Source organism: Chiloscyllium plagiosum, unplaced genomic scaffold (genome assembly GCF_037043375.1).
Source record: "Chiloscyllium plagiosum isolate Xiang-an unplaced genomic scaffold, Cpla_swu_hap1 HiC_scaffold_31, whole genome shotgun sequence".
Lineage (NCBI taxonomy): Eukaryota > Metazoa > Chordata > Chondrichthyes > Orectolobiformes > Hemiscylliidae > Chiloscyllium > Chiloscyllium plagiosum.
This window is the reverse complement of record NW_028270169.1, coordinates 23,414,360-23,435,678: the sequence shown is the minus strand read 5'-3', so window position 1 is coordinate 23,435,678 and position 21,319 is coordinate 23,414,360. Positions and strand designations below refer to the sequence as shown.

Here is a 21,319-nt window from a genome sequence, read left to right as displayed (position 1 = left end):
ATGATCACATTGAAATGATGCAGCAATTTCAAAGTTCTACTGCTTTTATTTATTATATTTTTCTATGGAGCAAATGCAGATAAACTGAGTTGAAACACAGATTAGCCACCTAATGGGATAGCAGACCAGCCTTAGGAGGGCGAATAACCTTCTCTTGTGGTTGTGTTCCCATGGTAGTAACTTGTCTTCTAAACTTATAATGCTGTTATGTTACCAGCTTTTGCACAAGTCATATCTAAGACTGAAACCTTGTTTGACATTACTTTTTTTTAGTTACAGTAGTGATTAGTCATTGAAGTGAACAGAGCTGAGTAGGACGGTGCTGCAGAGATGGTTCAGTATAATTTGGATAAATTGAGTGAGTGGGAAAATGCATGGCAGATAATATATAATACAGATGAATGAGAAGTTATCCATTTTGGTAGCAAAAACAGGAAGGCAGATTATTATCTGAATGGCACAGATTGGGAAAGGGAGAGGGACAAACACACCAGAGTGTTCTCGTTCACCAGTCGCTAAAAGCAGTCATGCAGGTGCAGCAGGTGGTGAATGCAGCAAATGTGAGAGGACACCTGAGAGGATGCGAGTACAGGAACAGGGATGACTTGCAGCAATTGTGCAGGGCCTTGGTGAGACCACACCTGGAGTACTGTGCACAATTTGGTCTCCTCATCAGAGGAAAGATGATCTGCATGTGGAGGCATGAAATAACTGTTTACCAGACTGATTTTTGGGATGGCAGGATTGGCTTATGAAAAGAGACACTGATAAGTTAGGGCGATGTAAGAATGAGGGGGGATCATGGAGAAACCTATAAAATTCTAACAGGACTAGAAAGGGTAAGTGCAGAAAGGATGTTCTAAATGACTAGGCAGTCCCGAACCATAGATCTGCTGACATTAACTATTCCAAACATGAACAAATCTGCGAGCCTATACTTTCTCAGTTCTATTAACTTGCAGATTTCCACCAAATTTCATTTTGAACTTTCACAAACTGAAATCTTCTGTCAAGGTGACTGGCTTTCCCTGAACTCCTGCTGAAGAGAAACTATAACTTGCTTCTGAACTCAACTCTGATGACTTCTAAGTAAAAGTGAGGACTGCAGATGCTGGAGATTAGAGAGTGTGGTGTTGGAAAAGCACATCAGGTCAGGCAGCATCCAAGGAGCAGGAAAATTGATGTTTCGGGCAAAAGCCCTTCATCAGGATGACTTCTAAGTTGAACTGAAAAATTGCTTTTTGGAACGCAATTCCTGATTCTTCTGAACAAAGCTAATGGCCTTGCTCATGTTTAGCTTATGTATCATAAACTCAACAGTATACACATCTCTATTTACCACTACAGGTATCTACACTCACATGGCTTGTGAGCGCTTTTAGATTTAGGTCACTGCTCCAGAATGACTTGCTGATTTTGTTTTATTTAAAAAACCTTCAGAGCAGTAACTCACTTTCATCTGCATCTCTTTTTAAAATAATCCACATTCCAAAAATGTTAATATTTTATACACCTTTCATCACAAACAAGGAATAAACAGTACAGCACAGGAACAGGCCCTTCAACCCTCCATGCCTGCGGTGACACATTTTGCCCTTCCATACCAAAACTGTCTTCACTTACAGGATCAGTATCCCACTGTTCCCTTCCTATTCATGTATTTGTCCAGGTACTTCATGAATGCTGCTATTGTGTCTGCTTCCACCATTTTTTGTGGCAATGCATGCCAGGTACTCACCACCCTTTGTGCGAAAAATGTGCCTCACATGTGTCTTTTAAACTACACACTGAACCACCCCCTGCCTTCCCATCCTCACCTCTCCCCTGGCATCTTGGACTCGTGTCCCCTAGTACTTGACCCCTCCACCCTGGGGAAAAGGCCTCATACTTCCCATTCTCTCTGTGCCATTCACAATCTTGTAAACCTCTATCAAGTTGCCCTTCAACCTCCTGCATTCCAGTGAAAACAAACCCAGTCTATTCAATCTTTCTTCATAGCTAAAATTCCCTATACCACACTTTTCTGTGCCCTCTCAAAAGCATTCACAGCCTGGTGACCAGAACTGTATGCAATATTCCAAGTGTGGCTTAACTAAAGTTCTAAAGCTGCAGCATAACTTGTCTATCCTTATGTCAATGCTCTTTCCTATGAAGGCAAGCATGCCAGAGGCCTGTTTTACTACCTTATCTACCAGTGCTGCCACCTTCAGTGATCTGTGGACCTGCACACCCAGATCTTTCTGCATATCAAAAGGGTTCTGCCATTCACTGTATAATTAAGGGCTTATGCCCGAAACGTCGATTCTCCTGTTCCCTGGATGCTGCCTGACTTGCTGCGCTTTTCCAGCAACACATTTTCAGCACTGTATAATTTGCACCAGTAATTGACCTTCCAAAATGAATTACCTCACATTTGTCTGGATTAAACGCCATCTGCCATTTTTCTATCCATGCCTCCAACGGATCTATATCCTGCTGTATCCTTTGACAATCCTCTTCACTATCTGCAAATTCACCAATCAAGTCTGCAAACTTACCAGGTTTTCCTCCAAATCATTTATACAGACCATGAACAACAGAGGTCCCAGCACCGACCTCTGTGGACACCACCAGTCACAACCCTCCATTCTGAAAAGTAGCCTTCCATACCTATCCTTGGTCTTCTATGACTAAACCAGTTCTGCATACATCTTGTCAACTCACCCAGATACCATGTGACTTCACCTTTTGTACCAGTCTGCCATGAAGGACCTTCTCAAAGGCTTAACGAGGTCCACATAGAGGACATCAACCACTTTTCCCTCAATCATCTTCATCACCTCCTCAAAAACTCGATAAAGTTAGTGAGGCATGACCTCCACTGCACAAAAACCATGTTGCCTATCAATAATAAGCTTGTTTGCTTCTAAATGGGTGTAGATCTTATCTTTGAGAATCTTTTCCAATAATTTCCCTACCACCAACATGAGGCTCACCAGCTTGTAATTTCCTGTATTATCCATGCTACCCTGCTTAAATAATGGAATAAGATTGGCTATTCTCTGGTCTTCTGGGATCTAAACTGTGGCCAAAGAGAATTCAAACTTGTCTGTCAATGCTCCAGCAATTGGTTCTCTTGCTTCCCTCAATATTCTGGGATAGATTCCATTGGGACCCTGCAATTTACCTACCTTGACACATTTTTAAGAAGCACAATGCCTCTTTCTTTTTAACAGCAGTATGGCTTAGAAATTTGACACATCCTTCCCAGAGATCATCCTCCACCAAAGTATTTGTTTACGATCTCACCTACTTCTTCTGGCTTCACACATAGATTCCCTCCTTTGTCCTGGAGTGGGCCAACCCTTTGCCTGGTTCCTCTCTTGCTAAGGCTTTGTCAATTCTCATCCTCCTAGACCTTAAGCATGCTTCCTTTTTCTTTTTGACCAAGGTCATAATAGCTTGGTCATCCAAGATTTATGTAACTTGCCATACCTATCCTTTATTCTCGCAGGAATGTGACACTCCTGAAAGCTTATCAATTGCCATTTTAAATACTCCCACGTCTGATGTGAATTTGCCCTCACACAGCCGCCCCCAATCATAATTCTCCATTTCCTGCCTATGTCACAAAGCTGATCCCTTTTTCTAAGAGCTGCCCCTTTCCTCAAGGATACCCAGTCCTTGATTTTTTTTCGGAGGGGCCATAAAACAATCCAAGCTCCAAATCAACTGATTCAGAGATAAAAGGGTATTGGGATGCCTTTCTGTTTATATGTAAACAGATGAGTCTTTAGGACAAAGCTTTTATGTTTTAAAAGATCTACAAACAAATCAATGGGACACCGATGGGATCACCAATATCAGGACTCTTAGCAGAAGCACTGATGCAGAGACTAGAATGAATAGCTTTCCCCATGATCCAACCCAAACTTTGGGTCCGCTACGTGGATGACACCTTTGTCATCACGAAACGGAACAAATTAGAGGAAACCTACAATAACATTAACATCCTTACTGGCATAAATTTCACTAAAGAAAACAACAAACTCCCCTTCCTAGATGTCACAGTGGAACGAACAGTCAATGGAGAACTGCAGACCAGCGTCTACAAGAAAGCAATACACACAGACCAGATACTCAACTACAGGAGCAATCATCCCAACACACCGACAAATAGAGCTGCATCAGGACATTTAAACAGGCCACAACATACCTGCAACACCCAGGAACTATGAGCAGCAGAAGGAAAATACCTAGTGTATTCAAGAACAACAGGCACCCGATAAACACAGTCCACCGATTACATAAACATAAACCCAGACAAATAGACACAACATACCCAGAGATTCTAGCCACACTACCATACATCAAAAACATCTCAGAGATGACTACCAGACTACTCTGACCTCTTGGCATCATGGTAACCCACAAATCTACCAACACACAAACAGCTACTGATGAATCTAAACCAACAACCAGCAAATCGAATGTCATATATAAAATACCCTGCAAGGACTGCAACAAACACTACATCGGACAGGTAGGCAGAAAACTAGCCACCAGGATACACGAGCACCAACTAGCCCCCAAAAGGCGTGACCAGCTATCACTGGTATTCTTACACACAGACTAAGGAGGATACCACTTCGATTGGGACAACACATTCATCCCAGGACAGGCTAAACAGAGACACGCACAGGAATTCCTTCAGGCCTGACATTCAGACTGGAACTCCATCAATATATACATCGATTTGGACCCCCTTTACCAACCTCTGAGAAAAAGAACCAGAAATGATATCACCCACCTTAACAGACCAAGACACACAAATAGAAAGCAGGACAGAACACCAGCGCTTCAATGGAGGCTCACTGACTATGTTGCCTAGCATGGTGACGAAACATTTGAGAGCAAACCTACCAGTTCAGTGAGCAAACTTACAACCTGAATCTCAACCTGAGCTATAAATCTTCTCAAAAATCACAATTTTAAAAGTCTCCATGAGATCCTCCCTCACTCATCTGAATTCTAGCCGTTGGGAGGCCTATTGTATACATGCTTTCTGAACTCAACTCTGGTGATTTCTGAGCAGAACTGAACTATTGCTTTTGAACTGAATTCCTTATTCCTCTGAACTGAACTGAACTGAAAACAAAGTTAATGGTCTTGCATAGGTTTGGTTTAGGTGTCATAAACTAAATAGTATAAACACCTCTATTTACCACAAATACAATACAAATCTATCCACATTAGATTTGTGGAAAAAGCGGGTTTTTTGCAATGCTTATTTATTACTGAACAGGAAATAAAATCTGTTCATTCAATTAAATGTATTAACTTATTCCATTGATCTTTCTTATTTTTCTCATTCTGAAGCTCTAGCTATTCAACAGAACATAAAATATTGCACAGGTATGTACTGTAATCTCCAAAACCATTCAACTATTAATGTTACACAATTTATGTGAAATAAACTTGAAACTAATTAAAGACACAGGATACAAAATATTTCAACTACCTGGTTTGAAAAGATTTCAGCCTATCTAATTAAAATGCAAAAAGAACAGAACATAGCAATAAAAATTGAAGAACATTACCATTCTGTCACCAATTCCTCTCCTATTAAAATTCCTGGATAGAAGGATTAACCTCCTGTAACAAAATCCAATTAACGCGCTCTCATCTGGTTCATATAAATGTCCCATAACAGTCCATGACTTTACACAGTGATGATCTTTTCTCCTTAAATACTTATGAATTTAAAACTTGGTGAGTGGGATTGGTAGTAAAGTAGCACATTGTTGTCATGAGGATTTAAAAGGTCAAAAACTGCACTAGATTATAAAGGATCTGAATGTTTTCCACCAAGTCATGTCCTGCATTTTAAGCATCATAATAAATATTATTCTCAAAAAGAGTGGACTATCATCTATGATTGATGAAATGGATTCAATGGTAAATTGCTGACTGTGTTTAGTTAATCCATCACAAATGTATCACTATTTTTAGGTATCAGATGTTTAATCATTAAAAATTATTTAGGTTATATTCATACTTGTCTGTAAAACATGTACTATGTAGACTTGATAACAGTCTAAGATGTCCACATTAATGGGTGTTATATACCAGACACAGACAGAAATTGTAGATTTTGAAAATTGAAATATCCAGTAATTGTTCATAAATGTATTTGTCATATCCATGTAGTTCAGAATGCATAACCTTACAATTAAACACTTCAAAATTGTTGCCAGTAATTTGTACAATTTGCATTAAACTCATTTGAATGTTGCTCAGCAAGATGGCCCAAGTTATTGTAGCAAAACTGTCACATTAAATGGCTTCAAATGAAATTAAAACTTCTTCAATATTAAGTTGATAAGATTCTGCGCCACCTTTTACATCCTATATCTTTGACTCTATTACAGTATTCATTTTGAACGCGGTCTATGGTGTGTAGCAAGTGTAAGTAAATAAATCTATAACTGAAAATTATAAATAAATTTGTAAAATATCTGGATACAATATAAAGTGCAACTATATTACTAACCTTGGCATACAGAGGTAGGTTCTATTTCCCCCTTCCTGCCAGCAAAGAATGAGATTCAACAACCTGACAACTGCAATGGGAGGCCCTGTCCATTTGATGGCCATGCCTCTCTGGCATAGGGCTATTGGTCAAAAATAAGCAAATTAGCTCTAGGCCACCAGATTATCAACCAGAACTTGACCAGGAGGCCAGCTAGTAAATGATTTTGGGGGAATCCCAGTGTTATAATGGTTCAGATTGTTTTTATAGAGCATGGGAAAGCATTTAAATATATTTAAATTAACCACTGGGCTCTTCAACAGGACTACTAGCTGTTTCTGGGTGTAGATGTGCATGGTTTTGCTCTATTTAGTATTGCTCTAACACAGTACCCAATATCTGGAACTCAAATAGATCAACACAACAGAACTTAAGTGAATGGCAGAGAAAGCTTCCAGTGCCGAATGACCTACTTCTGCTCCCAATTCATAAATATGCTCACTTTAAAGGCATTCTTCTTATAAGGTACACAATCTCAATGGTTCAAGAAACTGATAAATTTTAACTTTGTTATTTTCTAAACACCACACTATAATTTTGAACAATTTCAGTAAACATTAAACTAGCATGTTTATGTATAGCAAAATGAAGTCATAATTGCAACTCCAATGGCTTCAAGTGCAATTTCAAGATTAAAATGTGGTAATGTCCCTACTTCTGGGACAGGAGACTTGAGTTCAAGGCCCAAAGTTTCTAGCTCCACCTGCTTCAGCGTTGCATCATAACATGCATGTTGTTAACAGGTTGATTAAAAAATATTTTAAAGGTGGCCTTGTGGCTCTGTGGCTTTCCTTCTCTGAGCCAAGAGGCCTTGTTCAAGTCCTATCTTCTCTAGAAGTGCGTCTTAACACTGCTGAATAGGTTGTATAGAAAATTCTAAAATTTATTCAAATGATGCTTAACATGCTCAAAGGTTTAGTGAACACCATGTTAAAAATAGTCATGTAGATTTCTGCAAAAATGATTTATTTTGTACTGTGCACATCAATTCCATGTATAAAAACATGTCTGATCCACTGATTACATTTTATAAATACTTTTTTTTTACAAAAAATTCACTCACGGGATGGAAGTATTGGTGGTTGGGCCAGCACTAATTACCCATCCCTAATTGCCCTTGAGAAAGTGGCAGTGAGCTGTCTTCTTGAACCATTGCAGTCTGTGCACTATAGGTTCACCCACATGCTATTTGGCAGGGAATCGTTTGGTGGAGAAGAGTGTGACCCAGCAACATTGAAAGACTAGTGATATATTTCCAAGTCAGGATGATGAGTGGCTTGGAGGGGAACTTGCAGGGATGGTTTCAAGGTACTAACAAACTTTGGTGAATTTCTGCAGTGCATCTTGTAGATCATATGCAATGCTGCTACTAAGCATCATTGTGGATGCTTGTAGATGAAGTGCCAATCAAGCTTCTGGAGTGCTACTGGAGCTGTACTCATCCATTTCAAATATTCCATTACGCTCCTGATTTGCAGATGAAGGACAGGTTTTGTAGAGTCAGGTGGTGAGTTATTCACTGCAAGATTCCTAGTCTCTGACCTGCTCTTGCAGCCACGGCTAGTACAGTTCAGTTTTTGGTCAACGAAAACCACATTGTTTAGAATGGAGAATTCAGTGATGGTAAGGCCTCAGATTATGTGGGTGTGATGGGTAGATGGTTTCGTATTGGAGATGGTCATTGCCTGGCATTTGTATGGTGTGAATATTACTTGCCACCTTTCAGGACAAGCCTGGATGTTGTCCAAGTCTTGCTGCATCTGGTCATGAACTGCTTCAGAAACTGAGTTGTCATGTATGTTGTACACTCAGCAAATATCCCCACTTCTGACCTTATGGATGGGGTGAACGCTGCTGATGAAACAGCTGATAATGGTTGGGCCTAGGATGCTACCCTGAGGAACTTCTGCAGAGATGTTCTGGAGCTGAGATGACTGACATCCAACAACTGCAACATTTACCTTTGTGCTAGATACAACTCTAACCAGCGGATGAGGTTTCCCCCCGATTTCCACTAACTCTAGTTCTGCAAGTCACTAAAGTAGAATACTTATTTTTAAAAATCCGATTAATTCAATTTTATATTGATATGCCTATACATGAATTCAGGAAAACTGATAGGTGGAAAATTTTGATTACTGAAATTACAGATCATAGATATCTTCACCATAACAATGGTGCAGTTTTGTGGCTTACTTTACATGTTTGAACTTAAACTACCATAAACATACAATTAGTGCTTCAATACTTAATTCTGCAGAACAAAGAAAATTCAGTTTTGTAGTAAATGTAACAAGTTTGAAAGACAGATATGCTTTGCTGCTTTCATGCTTGCATCTTTGTGAACAATAGTGTTGAAAATAGTTTTCTTGCTCGACAACTGCATTTTTGCAACATGTTTTAAAAATGCTTGTTGAAATTGTGTAATTGTAAGAACAAGTACTAAAACAGTTGATCTGCCCTAAGAAGGATTTCTTAAAAGCGAAACACCATTTCAACTTTTTTTTCACAGATGCACCATTTGAATTGATGGTTTCTAGTTTTAAGTTAGCACAGAAGTTTTTATGGAGTGTTCTGACCACAGTATCAACAAAAGTCAACTGCTGGAGTTACAACAATATGAAGATAACTTTGAAGTATAGAATGCTTAATCTATCAAGAATGTTCTTCGCATATTTAGCCAGGAGGATGCTCTTCCAAAGTTTTTGCAAACCATAAGAGGCAGCTGACATATGTGGATCATGGGATACTTGGTGGAAAACTTAGGTAACTGAAAATGTGCCGACTTGACACAAAGAATCACATGAATAATCATCGCAATCAGAGAAGAGCAAGATGGAGAGATGATGTAATTAAAGAAACAGCTTGTCAAATAAAACTTGGTAACACTATCAATTGGCTACTCAAACACAAAGGAAAGTTCCATCAACTGAATAATGCAGATAAAGACAAGGAAGTCTGGGGAATTGTGTGAGAATAGCAGTAAGAAACCAACAGCACCTTTCAAACCAAGGATCATTACCACCAAAATCCTGCGATCTCCCCCTAATGGCATTCTGCTTCTACCTATAGAAAACAGATTGCGTTAGTTCAAGAAACCAGGTCACCACCACCTTCTCAAGGCACTACCTGGTCAGTATTGACAAGGTGGGCTAAAATGCCTGTTTCCATTATGACTGTATGACTCCAAGGTAGGTATGAATTGATTTTTAAAAAGTAAGCAGACTCCACATATTGAGAGCAAATAGTCCAATTTTTCAACCTCAAATTGTAAGAGAATACTTTTTTTTTTAAAAAGTGAGCAGTGAAAGGCCTATTTATAACGTCATATTTAGTTATTTCACCCAACTGATAATAAGTTTCCCACTCTCCCACGTGCAAAATAAAAACTAGATGATGAAAATACCGGAAATGAAAGTCAGAGCAGAATCTGATGATTCCAGTTCACCGCTTGCTCTTCTGGCCTCCCTGTTGAATACCAGGCACCAATACCTTGAGACACACTTCATGAGCAGCGACTGCATGCAACCTGGCCAGCAAGACTACCAAGTGTTTGTCAGCAAAATAGGTAACATTTCCCTCAGTCTGAAAGGGTTAGGAGAACTGACAGGAACTTGCAAGCTGCTAGCACTTGATCAAGTGCATAGTTGGGCTTTAAAGATGGTGTCAGCACTAGGACACTTGGGAAATGCTAACAGTTGCCAGCACCTCCATCTGTGTGAAGTGGGAGCAGACCACGAGTGGACATGGTGTATAACTAGTGAGACGAGTCTGGGAAGCTAGTGTGAAAAAAGAAACTTCGCTCATACTCAGAGAGGAACCCTCTGAAATTCAAAAGATTAACAATTAACCAATTTCAAGCAGAATTCACAACATTATAATGTAGAACCTCTCAGACCATCCATGTGAGTGGGAATTCTCCTAGCATGAACATACCTAATAAAACTCCCTCATTTTGAACAAGACATTCAACTCTGGACAGTTTTTGGTGATGAACCAAGCCCCTACACCATTATATGCGTTGATGATGAGATACCTCCCGGGCAGAGGTAACAAGGAGGTCAATGAAGGGGTGAGAATTTTTATTTCACTATAAGTAGTTAAGACAGGCCTACCTCGCAGTTTCAGAATTAGTAATTTAAGGGGATATCAATGCCTGGTGACTCAAGGTAGAGCAATCAAATCATACTGGGGTAGGAAGTGACAAAGACAGTCAAAATCATGGCACGAGAGGCAGGTCAGAATCAAGGAATAGAACACAGCCAAGAAAGCTTAAGGTCGGATTCTTAAGGGGCTTCATTGTGGAAATACTGACAGGATGTTTCCCCTCGTGGGAGGGTCAAGGACCAGAGGGCATAGTCTTAGAATAAAGTGGCCCCAATTTAAGGCTGAGATGAAGGGAAATTTCTTTTCTCGGAGGGTTGTGTGTCTTTGGAACTCCATGCCACAGGGAACTGTGTATAATTAAGGCTCACAGATTCTTGATCAGTAGGGGAATCAAGTGTTACATGAAAGGAAAGAAGACACGACGAATGTCGGATCTACCATGATCCTAAGCAATGGCGAAGCAGGCTCAAGGGTCCAAATGGTCAACTCCTGTTCCTATTCCTTATGGTCTTACCAGAATCATTGTCAGATAAATAGGACAGAATCAGCAGGGGTAGATTAGCGCCATTGTGCAACAGAGGTCTAAATCCCCATATGGCAGGGGTCGGGACTAAATATGGTCATAAAAATACAAGTTAGAAACTTCAGGTAGCGATGAGTGGAAACCTACTGAGCTGTCTGAAGAAAATACTTTTATCTGGGGGCTCTAGGAGTTGATACCCAAATTCCTGGTTGACTAAAATAAAGGAAATTGATAGTGAAGATTGTGAAAAAGGGTTGAAATCCCGGGAGCTATCAAATAAGCAAAAGATGTGATGGGATGTCCAGCAATGGAACAAGGTGGATAAGGTGATGTTATAATTAATAGCTAGATAGGACTAAGGAAACAAGCCCAGAAACCATGTCACATCAATAACTGAATCGGTGGTAGAAAGTTAGGAGTTAGAGAAAGGTTAGTAAACTTACATTGGAAGTAGCACAATACTGTTGAATATATATATTTTTTAAAATTGTGCATCAGTTCTTTGGGTTTGTATGTTCATAATTGGTAAATATGAACGTGTGTGAAATAAGGTTGTATTAAGTTGGCTTAAATTAAAGTGAGCAGCAACCAGAAGAAGCTATGACAAAAATGAGAATTTAAGTTACTGGAAAACATTCTAACACATTATTTTCAAAATTTGTGTCAAAGCTTCTGTGATTTCCTCCCTTGTCTCCCATAGCTGCCTGGGATTTGTCCACTTTTAAACCCATTTTAAAAATTCCTCACTCCGTGTATCAATCTGAAGAACCTCACAGTCATTCTTCCTTAATTCTATACCCTCCTTCTCCCAAGTGAAGGCAGTTGCTGAATCTGCAACAGTGCTAAAACAATTCTTTTCCTCTATTCTGGAGTGTGAGATGGAAAACAAAATTCACCATGGATTTAGTTTTGCATTTATGACATCTGTGTGCTTGAATGGGCACACTAAATGTTTAAGTGGTTCTTGTGATGAATGACAGAATCCTACCCCTGGTCCATTCGGCCCTGATTCAAGTCCCACCTGTTAAAGAGGAGTGCAATAATATCTCTGAACAGGATGATTAGAAAAATAGGTTTTTTTTAAAAAATGGAACACAAATGTCACAGTTAACAATCAGCATGAATATGGAGTAGCTCAGGGTAGTTCAGAATGGAGAATGACAGTGCCTGAAGAGTAAAGGGAAGACCATTTAGAATGGAGATAAGGAGAAACTTCTTCAGCCAGTAAGTGGTGAATCTATGGAATTCATTGCCACAGAATGCTGTGGAGGCCAGGTCATTGAGTGTATTTAGAGGTTCTTGAGTATCAAGGGGATCAAGTGTTATGGGGAGAAAGCAGGAGAATAGGATTGAGAAATTTATCAGCCATGATTGAATGGCAGAACAGACTCAATGGGCTGAATGGCCTAATTTCTGCTCCTATGGTCTTATGAAGCTGCAAGGCATAGCAATGTAAATATATTTATACTTAAAGTTGCCATATCTACGATCAGTATTATCTATCATAATTTAACCCTTATCATCACCAAGTTTTAATCAAATTGTCCATTTGTCAAATCAATATTAATGTTGACTGAAGGTTCACATTTTAGGTAATATGTTCATGGTTTGGAGCTGAATGAAAGAAGCATGGAGCTCAACAGTCCTGCCAGAGACACCTATTCAATTGTAACCTCTAATTTAAGAAACAAATGAATTGCTGGAATAATTGTGTTAAGCCAGTCGGTACTTACATCTGACATTTGCACTTCATTAATAATGTGCTTGTTGATGAAATTTTAAAATTCCAATGGAACTTAACTAACATGGTCGTAGAATACTTAATACAGGGATATTGGAAGGTAACAGTTCACCAAAGGACATTTCAGTATTCAAACACATGACCCAGTCAGATTCACTCCTGAAGGCATCTCGTGATTGGCTACAGAGAATAATGTTGTCTGCCCTCATTTTGTTGGGATAGGGAACAAGATTTGCATAGCTGGATTCTAATGTACTGTAGGATATTGTGAAGAACAGAAATACTGTATGACCACCAGTAAGCTACAAAATCAGTACAGTAATATCCACTGAGCAGTGATCAACTCTAGTTTCTGCTTCCATGTCAGGCCCCAATGACAATTGGGCATTTGGTGATAACTAACACCTGGCCATCACATAGGGATCTGATGAATTTAACTGCCAATCCTAAAATACCAGGTTCCTGAGGGGAAACAAATCCCAAAACTTCTAGAATGAGAGATGAGGAGAGAGGACCAAGCTGAAATGAAGCAGTATCAGTGAAGCCAACAAGAAGTCAAATAACTGGAAGAAAATGTGCAAGTCAAATGGAAAATTCAGACTAATGGTAGTCAGTTTGGGACTAGGGTATTAGGATGGACTTCTGCCCCAGATTAGAACTGCTTCCTGTGTATTGGTGGTTGTTCAGTTCCTAATTCCTATTGGACTTATGATTGAATGCCATAGCTAGAGTAGCAACCAAAGGGCTGAGCAAGCCTGAGGAGAGTCACGACAAGTTAGACAATCTAGAAAATGTAACCATGCAAATATAACCACCTGTCAGGCCAACAATAATGAAGCAAGGAGCATTGGGAAGTTTTACACAAGTTACAGTTTATTTCAGCACATGGTCAGCATAACATAAGTCTCAGGCAGGCAAGATCTTAAGAGGATGCTAGGTAAGGATCCAAAGCTAGTTAAAATTGGTAGGATTCCCAGATTATTTGACTAGCAGAGGACTTGCTCTGTTTCTGATACTTTCTCCTCCACTCTCCACCCCTAAAATGGAAACATGACCAATGGATTCAGCCATGGCAAGGGGTCATCATCACTGTGCAATGAAGACAGGGGAAAAAAAAATCAAGGAGGAACAAATGCACCAGACATTCCCAGACCAGCAACAATCTCCAGCAGCTGTTGGAACAGCCTCTACCTGAAGGTCCCTTCAGGATCTGTCGGAGATAAGAGCTTGGACCGCCTATACTGCCCTCAATGTCATTTCCTCCGTGTGTGAGGAGCATTGATACATTGACTGAGTATATTTCAGGACACCCTCACACAACTAGGTCATCCAATGGAGCTGGATTTGTGAACTGAAGCAGTGAGCTACCCTCCTATCCCTGTGACCATCAAATTGACAGCTGTTATGAAAGTGTCTGCTGTGTGGGATCTCTCAATCCTCAACAAACAAATGTATCAAGACTGTTATTGATGCAATTTTTGCTAGATCACACCAATTCATCACATTTCCCCATGACAAGATCAGTGTTGCAGCCAACACAGAAGGCTTAATCAATAAAGCTGGATTATCCCAGATGCAGGGAGTAAACACACAATGTGTGTTGTATTATAATACGGCAAACTTCAACAATAGAAACGGCTTCCATTAAGCAAACATGCAAGTCATCAGTGATCATTGGTACCACATCTTCAAGATCTGTGCTAAATGAAGCTGCCTTTATGTCTACAGCCTGGATCACTTTCAGGTTTATGCTTCATGGAAAGGACCAAATACCTTTCGAGGACAGCTCTGTGAAGCAAAGGCTACTCTCTGCAATTATGGTTGCTGATTCAATTACACAACCCCTCACTGAGGTTGAGCATAAATATAAGGGTACCTCACTTTTGCACCAAAATTAGGAGAAAACAAGGACAATAAGAAGGAAAGCACCGTCAGCACGATTGAGCAGTGAAGTGTCATGTGCAACAAGCCAGACTAGACTTACTTGACACTGCTTTAAATAGATGTGAAACAAAATCAAATTACAGGAAAAAGCTCAGCAGGTCTGGGAGCATCTGTGGACAGAAAGCAGAGTTAAAGTTTCGGGTCTAGTGACCCAATCTGCAGAACTGATTTTAGCTAGGAACAAGTTGATATATATGTTATAGAAGGGACATTGGGGGGTGGAGAGAAGGCGAAGAGACCCAGACAGACAGAGACATACAGACAGACAGAGGGGAGAGAGAGTGAACCAGTGAGGCAGAATGTGTAAAGATCAGCCTGGGAGAATAAATAGCTGTTGTGGCAGATAACGAGTAGTTTGTGGTGGCAGCCCATGTGATGACAAGGCCTAGTATCTGATGGTTAGGGTAAGGACATGCAAGGCGGCGCTCAGGCCCTAAAATTATTGAAAGTTGCAAGGTTCCCAAGAAGATGATGAGGTGTTGTTCTTCCAACTTGCTCTGAGCTCCACTACAGCACTGTAGCAAGCCCGAGACAGATGTTGGCCAGGGAACACTTTGTTCCACAAACCATAAACAAGGAATCTCCAATATCTGCTGCTACTATGAGCCAAATTCTTTTAAATCCTTTGATTAACCTACAATATTAACCAACAATGCTCATAATACCAACTTCAAAGTCATTTAAACGATAACAACTTGCTTTTGGAAGCAAAGAATTGGATTCTCAGCAATATCAAAACTATTAGCTGAACACTCTAATTTAGAAATTACCAAATCTGGCCAACTAACTTTAAACATTTATGGTAAATCAACTCAGTACTATCTGTCAACTTCTGAAGAGACAGGAAAATTGCATGTTAATATTACATGGATGTCTCACAGATTGTTATTTTTCCTTTGGACAGCAATATACTCATTGCATATTTCTAATAGGTTCTGTTTTTGTTTCAGTTTTTAATCCATGCATCCAATAATACCATTTATTTTGCTAACAATGAAATTCTGACTATGTTTATTTAGCAAGATAGAAGTTAAGAAATCACACTAATTCCCTGTTCCTGTGAGACAAAATAGTAATATAAATACCTGTGGTACTTATCTATTTTGTCTGTCCAAACATTTTTGAAATCATATTATTTACCCGACTAAGGCCTATGTGGTAACTGCTTTTCTCCAAATCCAATGACTCCAGAAGTTCTTCCACTGCCTACAAGTGAAAAAGAAACATTATGAGTCTCAAATGTAAATGTCATCATTTTTTAAAAACAAATTTATCTTTTTCATGTGATGTACATTGCCCATAAAGATTGGAATTTCCAGTTAAGATATTTACTGTCAGGTTTCAATGAGTAAAACACTTGGTTTCAAAATATAATCTCGTGTTGGAGTATTCTTGATTGTTTGTTTAAATCAGATCATGCAGCAAGCCTCCTCCAAAGGTAGGACTTTGGAAATGCATTGAGTATGGATTACTTTATGTACTATTCTCATGGAGGCTTAGTTTCATTTAACTATGTTACCCACATCTCTGCATACCCGAAACAAAAAGGCTGGAATGTAGACATCAGAACTAATTTCAGTAAGTAAAATCATATTTCTGTTACTTAATCATTTTAAATAGCCCACACACAAATACATTTTTCAAAAAAAACTAAGAGGTTAATTCTCCACTACTGTTAAAAATAAAGTTAAACTTAAGCTTACAGTTAAAACACTTCAACTCTAATGGCACCACGGATAATCAAATAGTAAGAATGCTGGAATCTCTTGATCGCAACACTAAGTTTGCCTCTACTAAGTTGTTTGTGATGGTTTTACAATGCTATACTTTTAAAGCCAGGCTCCAAACACTGCATACTGAAGAGACTTTTGTGTTTGTTCGTTGCCACAGTGATAAATTCACTACACAACATGTACTGCCTTATATGGAAAATGCCTTTTGTGTATCATTTTTCACTATTACAATGTGTCTGTAGTTTAAAATCAAATAGCCCTCGAATTAACATTTCAGTAAATACTCCACCATATCAATGAGGTGGTGGTCAATCCTTGCATCATCATTTAACCTTCCAACAATTGTGCTTTTACTTGAAAAATGGTGAGATATTCAATTTCTGAATATTTTTATATCAAACATAACTGTGATGTAATCCTCTTCTCCTACAGAATATAGTTTAAAAATATGGTCAGTGAGTAACTAGAGACAGTTTGATTTTCTTGTTTATCCAGAAGAATCAATTTTCAATTGTTTATCTAAAATGGTGTTTAAAACCATTAGTTTACAACATTGAACATTTTTTCCCTCGGGTCAAGTAACACGATTTGTGTGTTCCTGTGACAATAAGCAAAATTAACTTGTACAATTTGAGGTCCATAGCCATTCAGTTTATTTTGGGTCAGGAGGAAACAAACAAAATGTCATATCTAAACTGCTCCAGTTGTAGCCTGAAGTTCTATTCCATGAAGTAAGAGATTAACAGCAGTCCCTACCTGTGTAATTTTGCTATTGTGGAGGGTAGAAGTAATCTAGACAGTGCTACAACTTTCTTTGCATATTAAAATCACAAAGTAGAAACTTTACTTATTCAAATAATTGTCGTTTAATACTGGAAAATGATATGATAGAGATAGTTTTGGTAGAATATTCAATGCTACTATAATTTTCTTTTAAGAAATGGATTTGAAACTAATCAATATCATGCTTCAATTTTTATTTTCTTAACTAATTACTGACAGATTGGCTACAACTCTAAATAGGAGCAGAATCGACATTTCGGGCATGAGCCCTTCTTCAGAAAGTTCAGGAGCCCTTCTTCTGCTCCTTGGATGCTGCCTGACCTGCTGCACTTTTCCAGCAACACATTTTCAGCTCTATTCTCGAGCATCTGCAGTCCTCACTTTCTCCTATAACTCTAAATAACAATGCTTTGAGATAGGTGGATCCAGCCCTTTTACATACTTTCAACTAATTATGTTTTGTGTTACTCAGCAGTACACTGTCGTGATTGGAATGAGGTCAGCTAGGTGGATCTCAAAGAATACGATTTCCCTGTTTAGGGCTGTTAACTTGGTTCAGACAGCCCTGGTGGACAGATATAAACATGAATGTCAGGGGCTCTTTCAGTCCAGGAATCAGCTCTGTGCTAGCTGGGTCAGAGACTTGTACTATGCACTTAATAAACCAGGCCAGACCCCCTTAAAACATTTCAACAAAGTAGCCTGGACTCTAACTTTGGCAATTGTATCAAGCAGGTGTACAGTGGATATTCCAGGAGTGATGTAGATGGTCCAACCACTTAGTTTTAAATAAAAAATAATTTATTTACAAGATTACCAAATAAAACAAACAAAAGAGAACAGAAATCAGAATAACTTAAGTTATCCAAAAACCCAACAGACTAATGATGCTGTTCCAAATTCCTGCAACAAATCCCCAAAACACTTCTTGGCACAAAATAAAAATCAAATCAAACGCAGGGTGTTATGAGAGAGTGATAGAGCACGTGCACGTGAGCGGGAGCGAGAACACGCGAGAGTGACAGCCATTCAGCACTGAACACCTTCTTCCATGTAGCTGTTTCTTGGACCAGCAGCCCCAAACTGACTGCTTTCAGTGAACAGACAGACTCCTATAAAAAAACCAAACCAATGAAAAGCTCAGCTGGGAGAACTGGTCAATCCCCTTTCATTGTCACAGTCACAGGTGTACAGCACAGAAACAGACCCTTCAGTTCAATTCGTCCATGTCGATGAGCCATCCTAACCTAATCTAGTCCCATTTGCCAGCACTTGTCCCACATTCCTCCAAACCCTTTCTATTCATATACCCATCCAGATGCCTTCCTCTGACAGCTCATTCCATACGCACACTACCCTGTGTGTGAAAAAGTTGCCCTTTAGGTCCCTTTTAAAATTTTCCCCTCTCGCCCTAAACCTATGCCCTCTACTTCTGGACACCCCACCCCAGGGAAGAAAACCTCATCTATTTACCCTACCCATGCCCCTCATGATTTGATAAACATCTATAAAGTCACCCCTCAGCCTCCAACGCTCCAGGGAAAACAGCCCCAGCCTATTCAGCCTCTCCCTGTAGTTCAAATCCTCCAACCCTGGCAACATCCTTTTAAATCTTTTCTGAACTCTTTCAAGTTTCACAACATCCTTCTTGATAGGAAGGAGACCAGAATTATACACAATATTCCAAAAGTTGCCTAACCAACGTCCTTTACAGCCACAACATGACCTCCTAATTCCTATACTAGGGGCATGGGAACCCAGACTGTAGCTTTAGGGTGCAGGACCTGGAGTGTAGGGAGGTCAGGAACATGGCATCAATTTCAAAGGAGGGTGCCTGTAAACAGGAAAGTGGTTTGAAGTGTGTATACTTCAATGCAAGAAGTATACGGAATAAGGTAGGTAAACTTGCAGCGTGGGCTGGTACCTGGGACTTCGATGTTGTGACTATTACGGAGACATGGGTAGAACAGGGACAGGATTGGCTGTTGCAGGTTCCAGGGTTTAAATGTTTTAGTAGGGTCAGAGGTGGGGGTAAAAGAGGGGGAGGTGTGGCATTGCTTGTCAAAGATAGTATTACAGCTGTGGAAAGGACGATGGATGAAGACTCGCCATCTGAGGTAGTTTGAGCTGAGGTTAGGAATAGGAAAGGTGAGCTCACCCTGTTAGGAGTTTTTTACAGGCCTCCTAACAGTCCTAGAAACGTAGAAGAAAGGATTGCGAGGATGATTCAAGAGAAGAGTGAAAGTAATAGGGTGGTTGTTATGGGGGACTTTAACTTTCCTGATATTGATTGGGAAAGCTATAGCTCAAGTTCGTTAGATGGGTCAGTATTTGTTCAATGTGTGCAGGAGGGTTTCATGACACAATATGTAGATAGGCCAACAAGAGGTGAGGCCATACTGGATTTGGTTCTGGGTAATGAACCAGGCCAGGTGTTAGAATTAGAGGTAGGTGAGCACTTTGGGGACAGTGACCACAATTCGGTGACTTTTACTCTAGTGATGGAGAGGGATAAGTGTGCACTACAGGGCAAGAGTTATAGCTGGGGGCAGGGAAATTATGATGCTGTGAGGCATGACTTAGGATGTGTGGCCTGGAAAAGTAAGCTTCAAGGCAAGGGTGTAATTGATATGTGGAGCTTGTTCAAGGAGCAACTATTGAATGTCCTTGATAAGTATGTACCCGTCAGGCAGGGAGGAAAGGGTCGTGTGAGGGAGCCGTGGTTTAATAAGGAATTGGAATCCCTTGTTAAAGGGAAGAGGACGGCCTATGTAAAGATGAGGCATGAAGGTTCAATTGGGGCGATTGAGTGTTATAAGGTAGCCAGGAAGGATCTGAAGAGAGAGCTAAGAGCAGCAAGGAGGGGACATGAAAAGTCCTTAGTTGGTAGGATTAGGGAAAACCCAAAGGCTTTCTATAGGTATTTTAGGAATAAAAGAATGACTAGGGTAGGAATAGGTCCAGTCAAGGATAGTAGTGGGAAGTTGCGTGTGGAGGCTGAAGAGATTGGGGAGACACTGAATGAATACTTTTTGTCAGTATTCAATCAGGAACAGGACATTGTTGTCAATGTGAGTATTGAGTCACAATTAAGTAGAATGGATGACTTTGAGGTATGTAGAGAAGAGGTGTTGGAAATTCTGGAAAGGGTGAAAATAGATAAGTCCCCTGGGCCTGATGGCATTTATCCTAGGATTCTCTGGGAAGCAAGGGAGGAGATTGCAGAGCCATTGGCCTTGATTTTTATGTCCTCGTTGTCTACAGGAGTAGTGCCAGAAGATTGGAGGCTAGCAAATGTGGTTCCCTTGTTCAAGAAGGGGAGTAGGGATAACCCTAGTAACTATAGGCCGGTGAGTCTCACTTCTGTTGTGGGCAAAGTCTTAGAGAGAATTGTAAGGGATAGGATTTATGAACATCTGGATAGGAATAATGTGATCAAGGATAGTCAGCATGGTTTTGTGAAGGGCAGGTCGTGCCTCACAAACCTTATTGAATTCTTTGAGAAGGTGACTAAGGAGGTGGACGAGGGTAAAGCGGTAGATGTGGTGTATATGGATTTTAGTAAGGCGTTTGATAAGGTTCCCCATGGTAGACTACTGCAAAAAATACGGAAGTATGGCATTGAGGGTGAGTTGGAGGTTTGGATTAGGAGTTGGCTGGCTGGAAGAAGACAGAGGGTAGTAGTTGGTGGCAAAGGTTCATCTTGGAGTGCCGTCACTAGCGGTGTTCCGCAAGGATCTGTTTTGGGACCATTGCTGTTTGTCATTTTTATAAATGACCTGGAGGAGGGGTTAGAAGGTTGGGTGAGCAAGTTTGCGGATGATACGAAAGTCGGAGGAGTTGTAGACAGTGAGGAAGGATGTGGCAGGTTACAGCGGGATATAGATAAGCTGCAGAACTGGGCAGAAAGGTGGCAA

The 21,319-nt window shown here is 40.0% G+C and overlaps 1 protein-coding gene across 18 annotated transcripts in view; it reads right to left on the bottom strand.

Annotated features, from left to right (window-relative positions):
- The window catches only part of myo18ab (myosin XVIIIA b), a 291,739-nt gene that overhangs the window by 97,548 nt on the left and 172,872 nt on the right, over positions 1 to 21,319 (bottom strand). For all 18 annotated transcript variants that reach the window (XM_087977357.1, XM_087977358.1, XM_043718437.2 and 15 more), the window contains one exon: positions 16,027 to 16,092. In XM_087977357.1, coding sequence (XP_087833483.1) covers positions 16,027 to 16,092 — 66 coding nt within the window. The remainder of the gene's footprint in view (positions 1 to 16,026; positions 16,093 to 21,319) is intronic.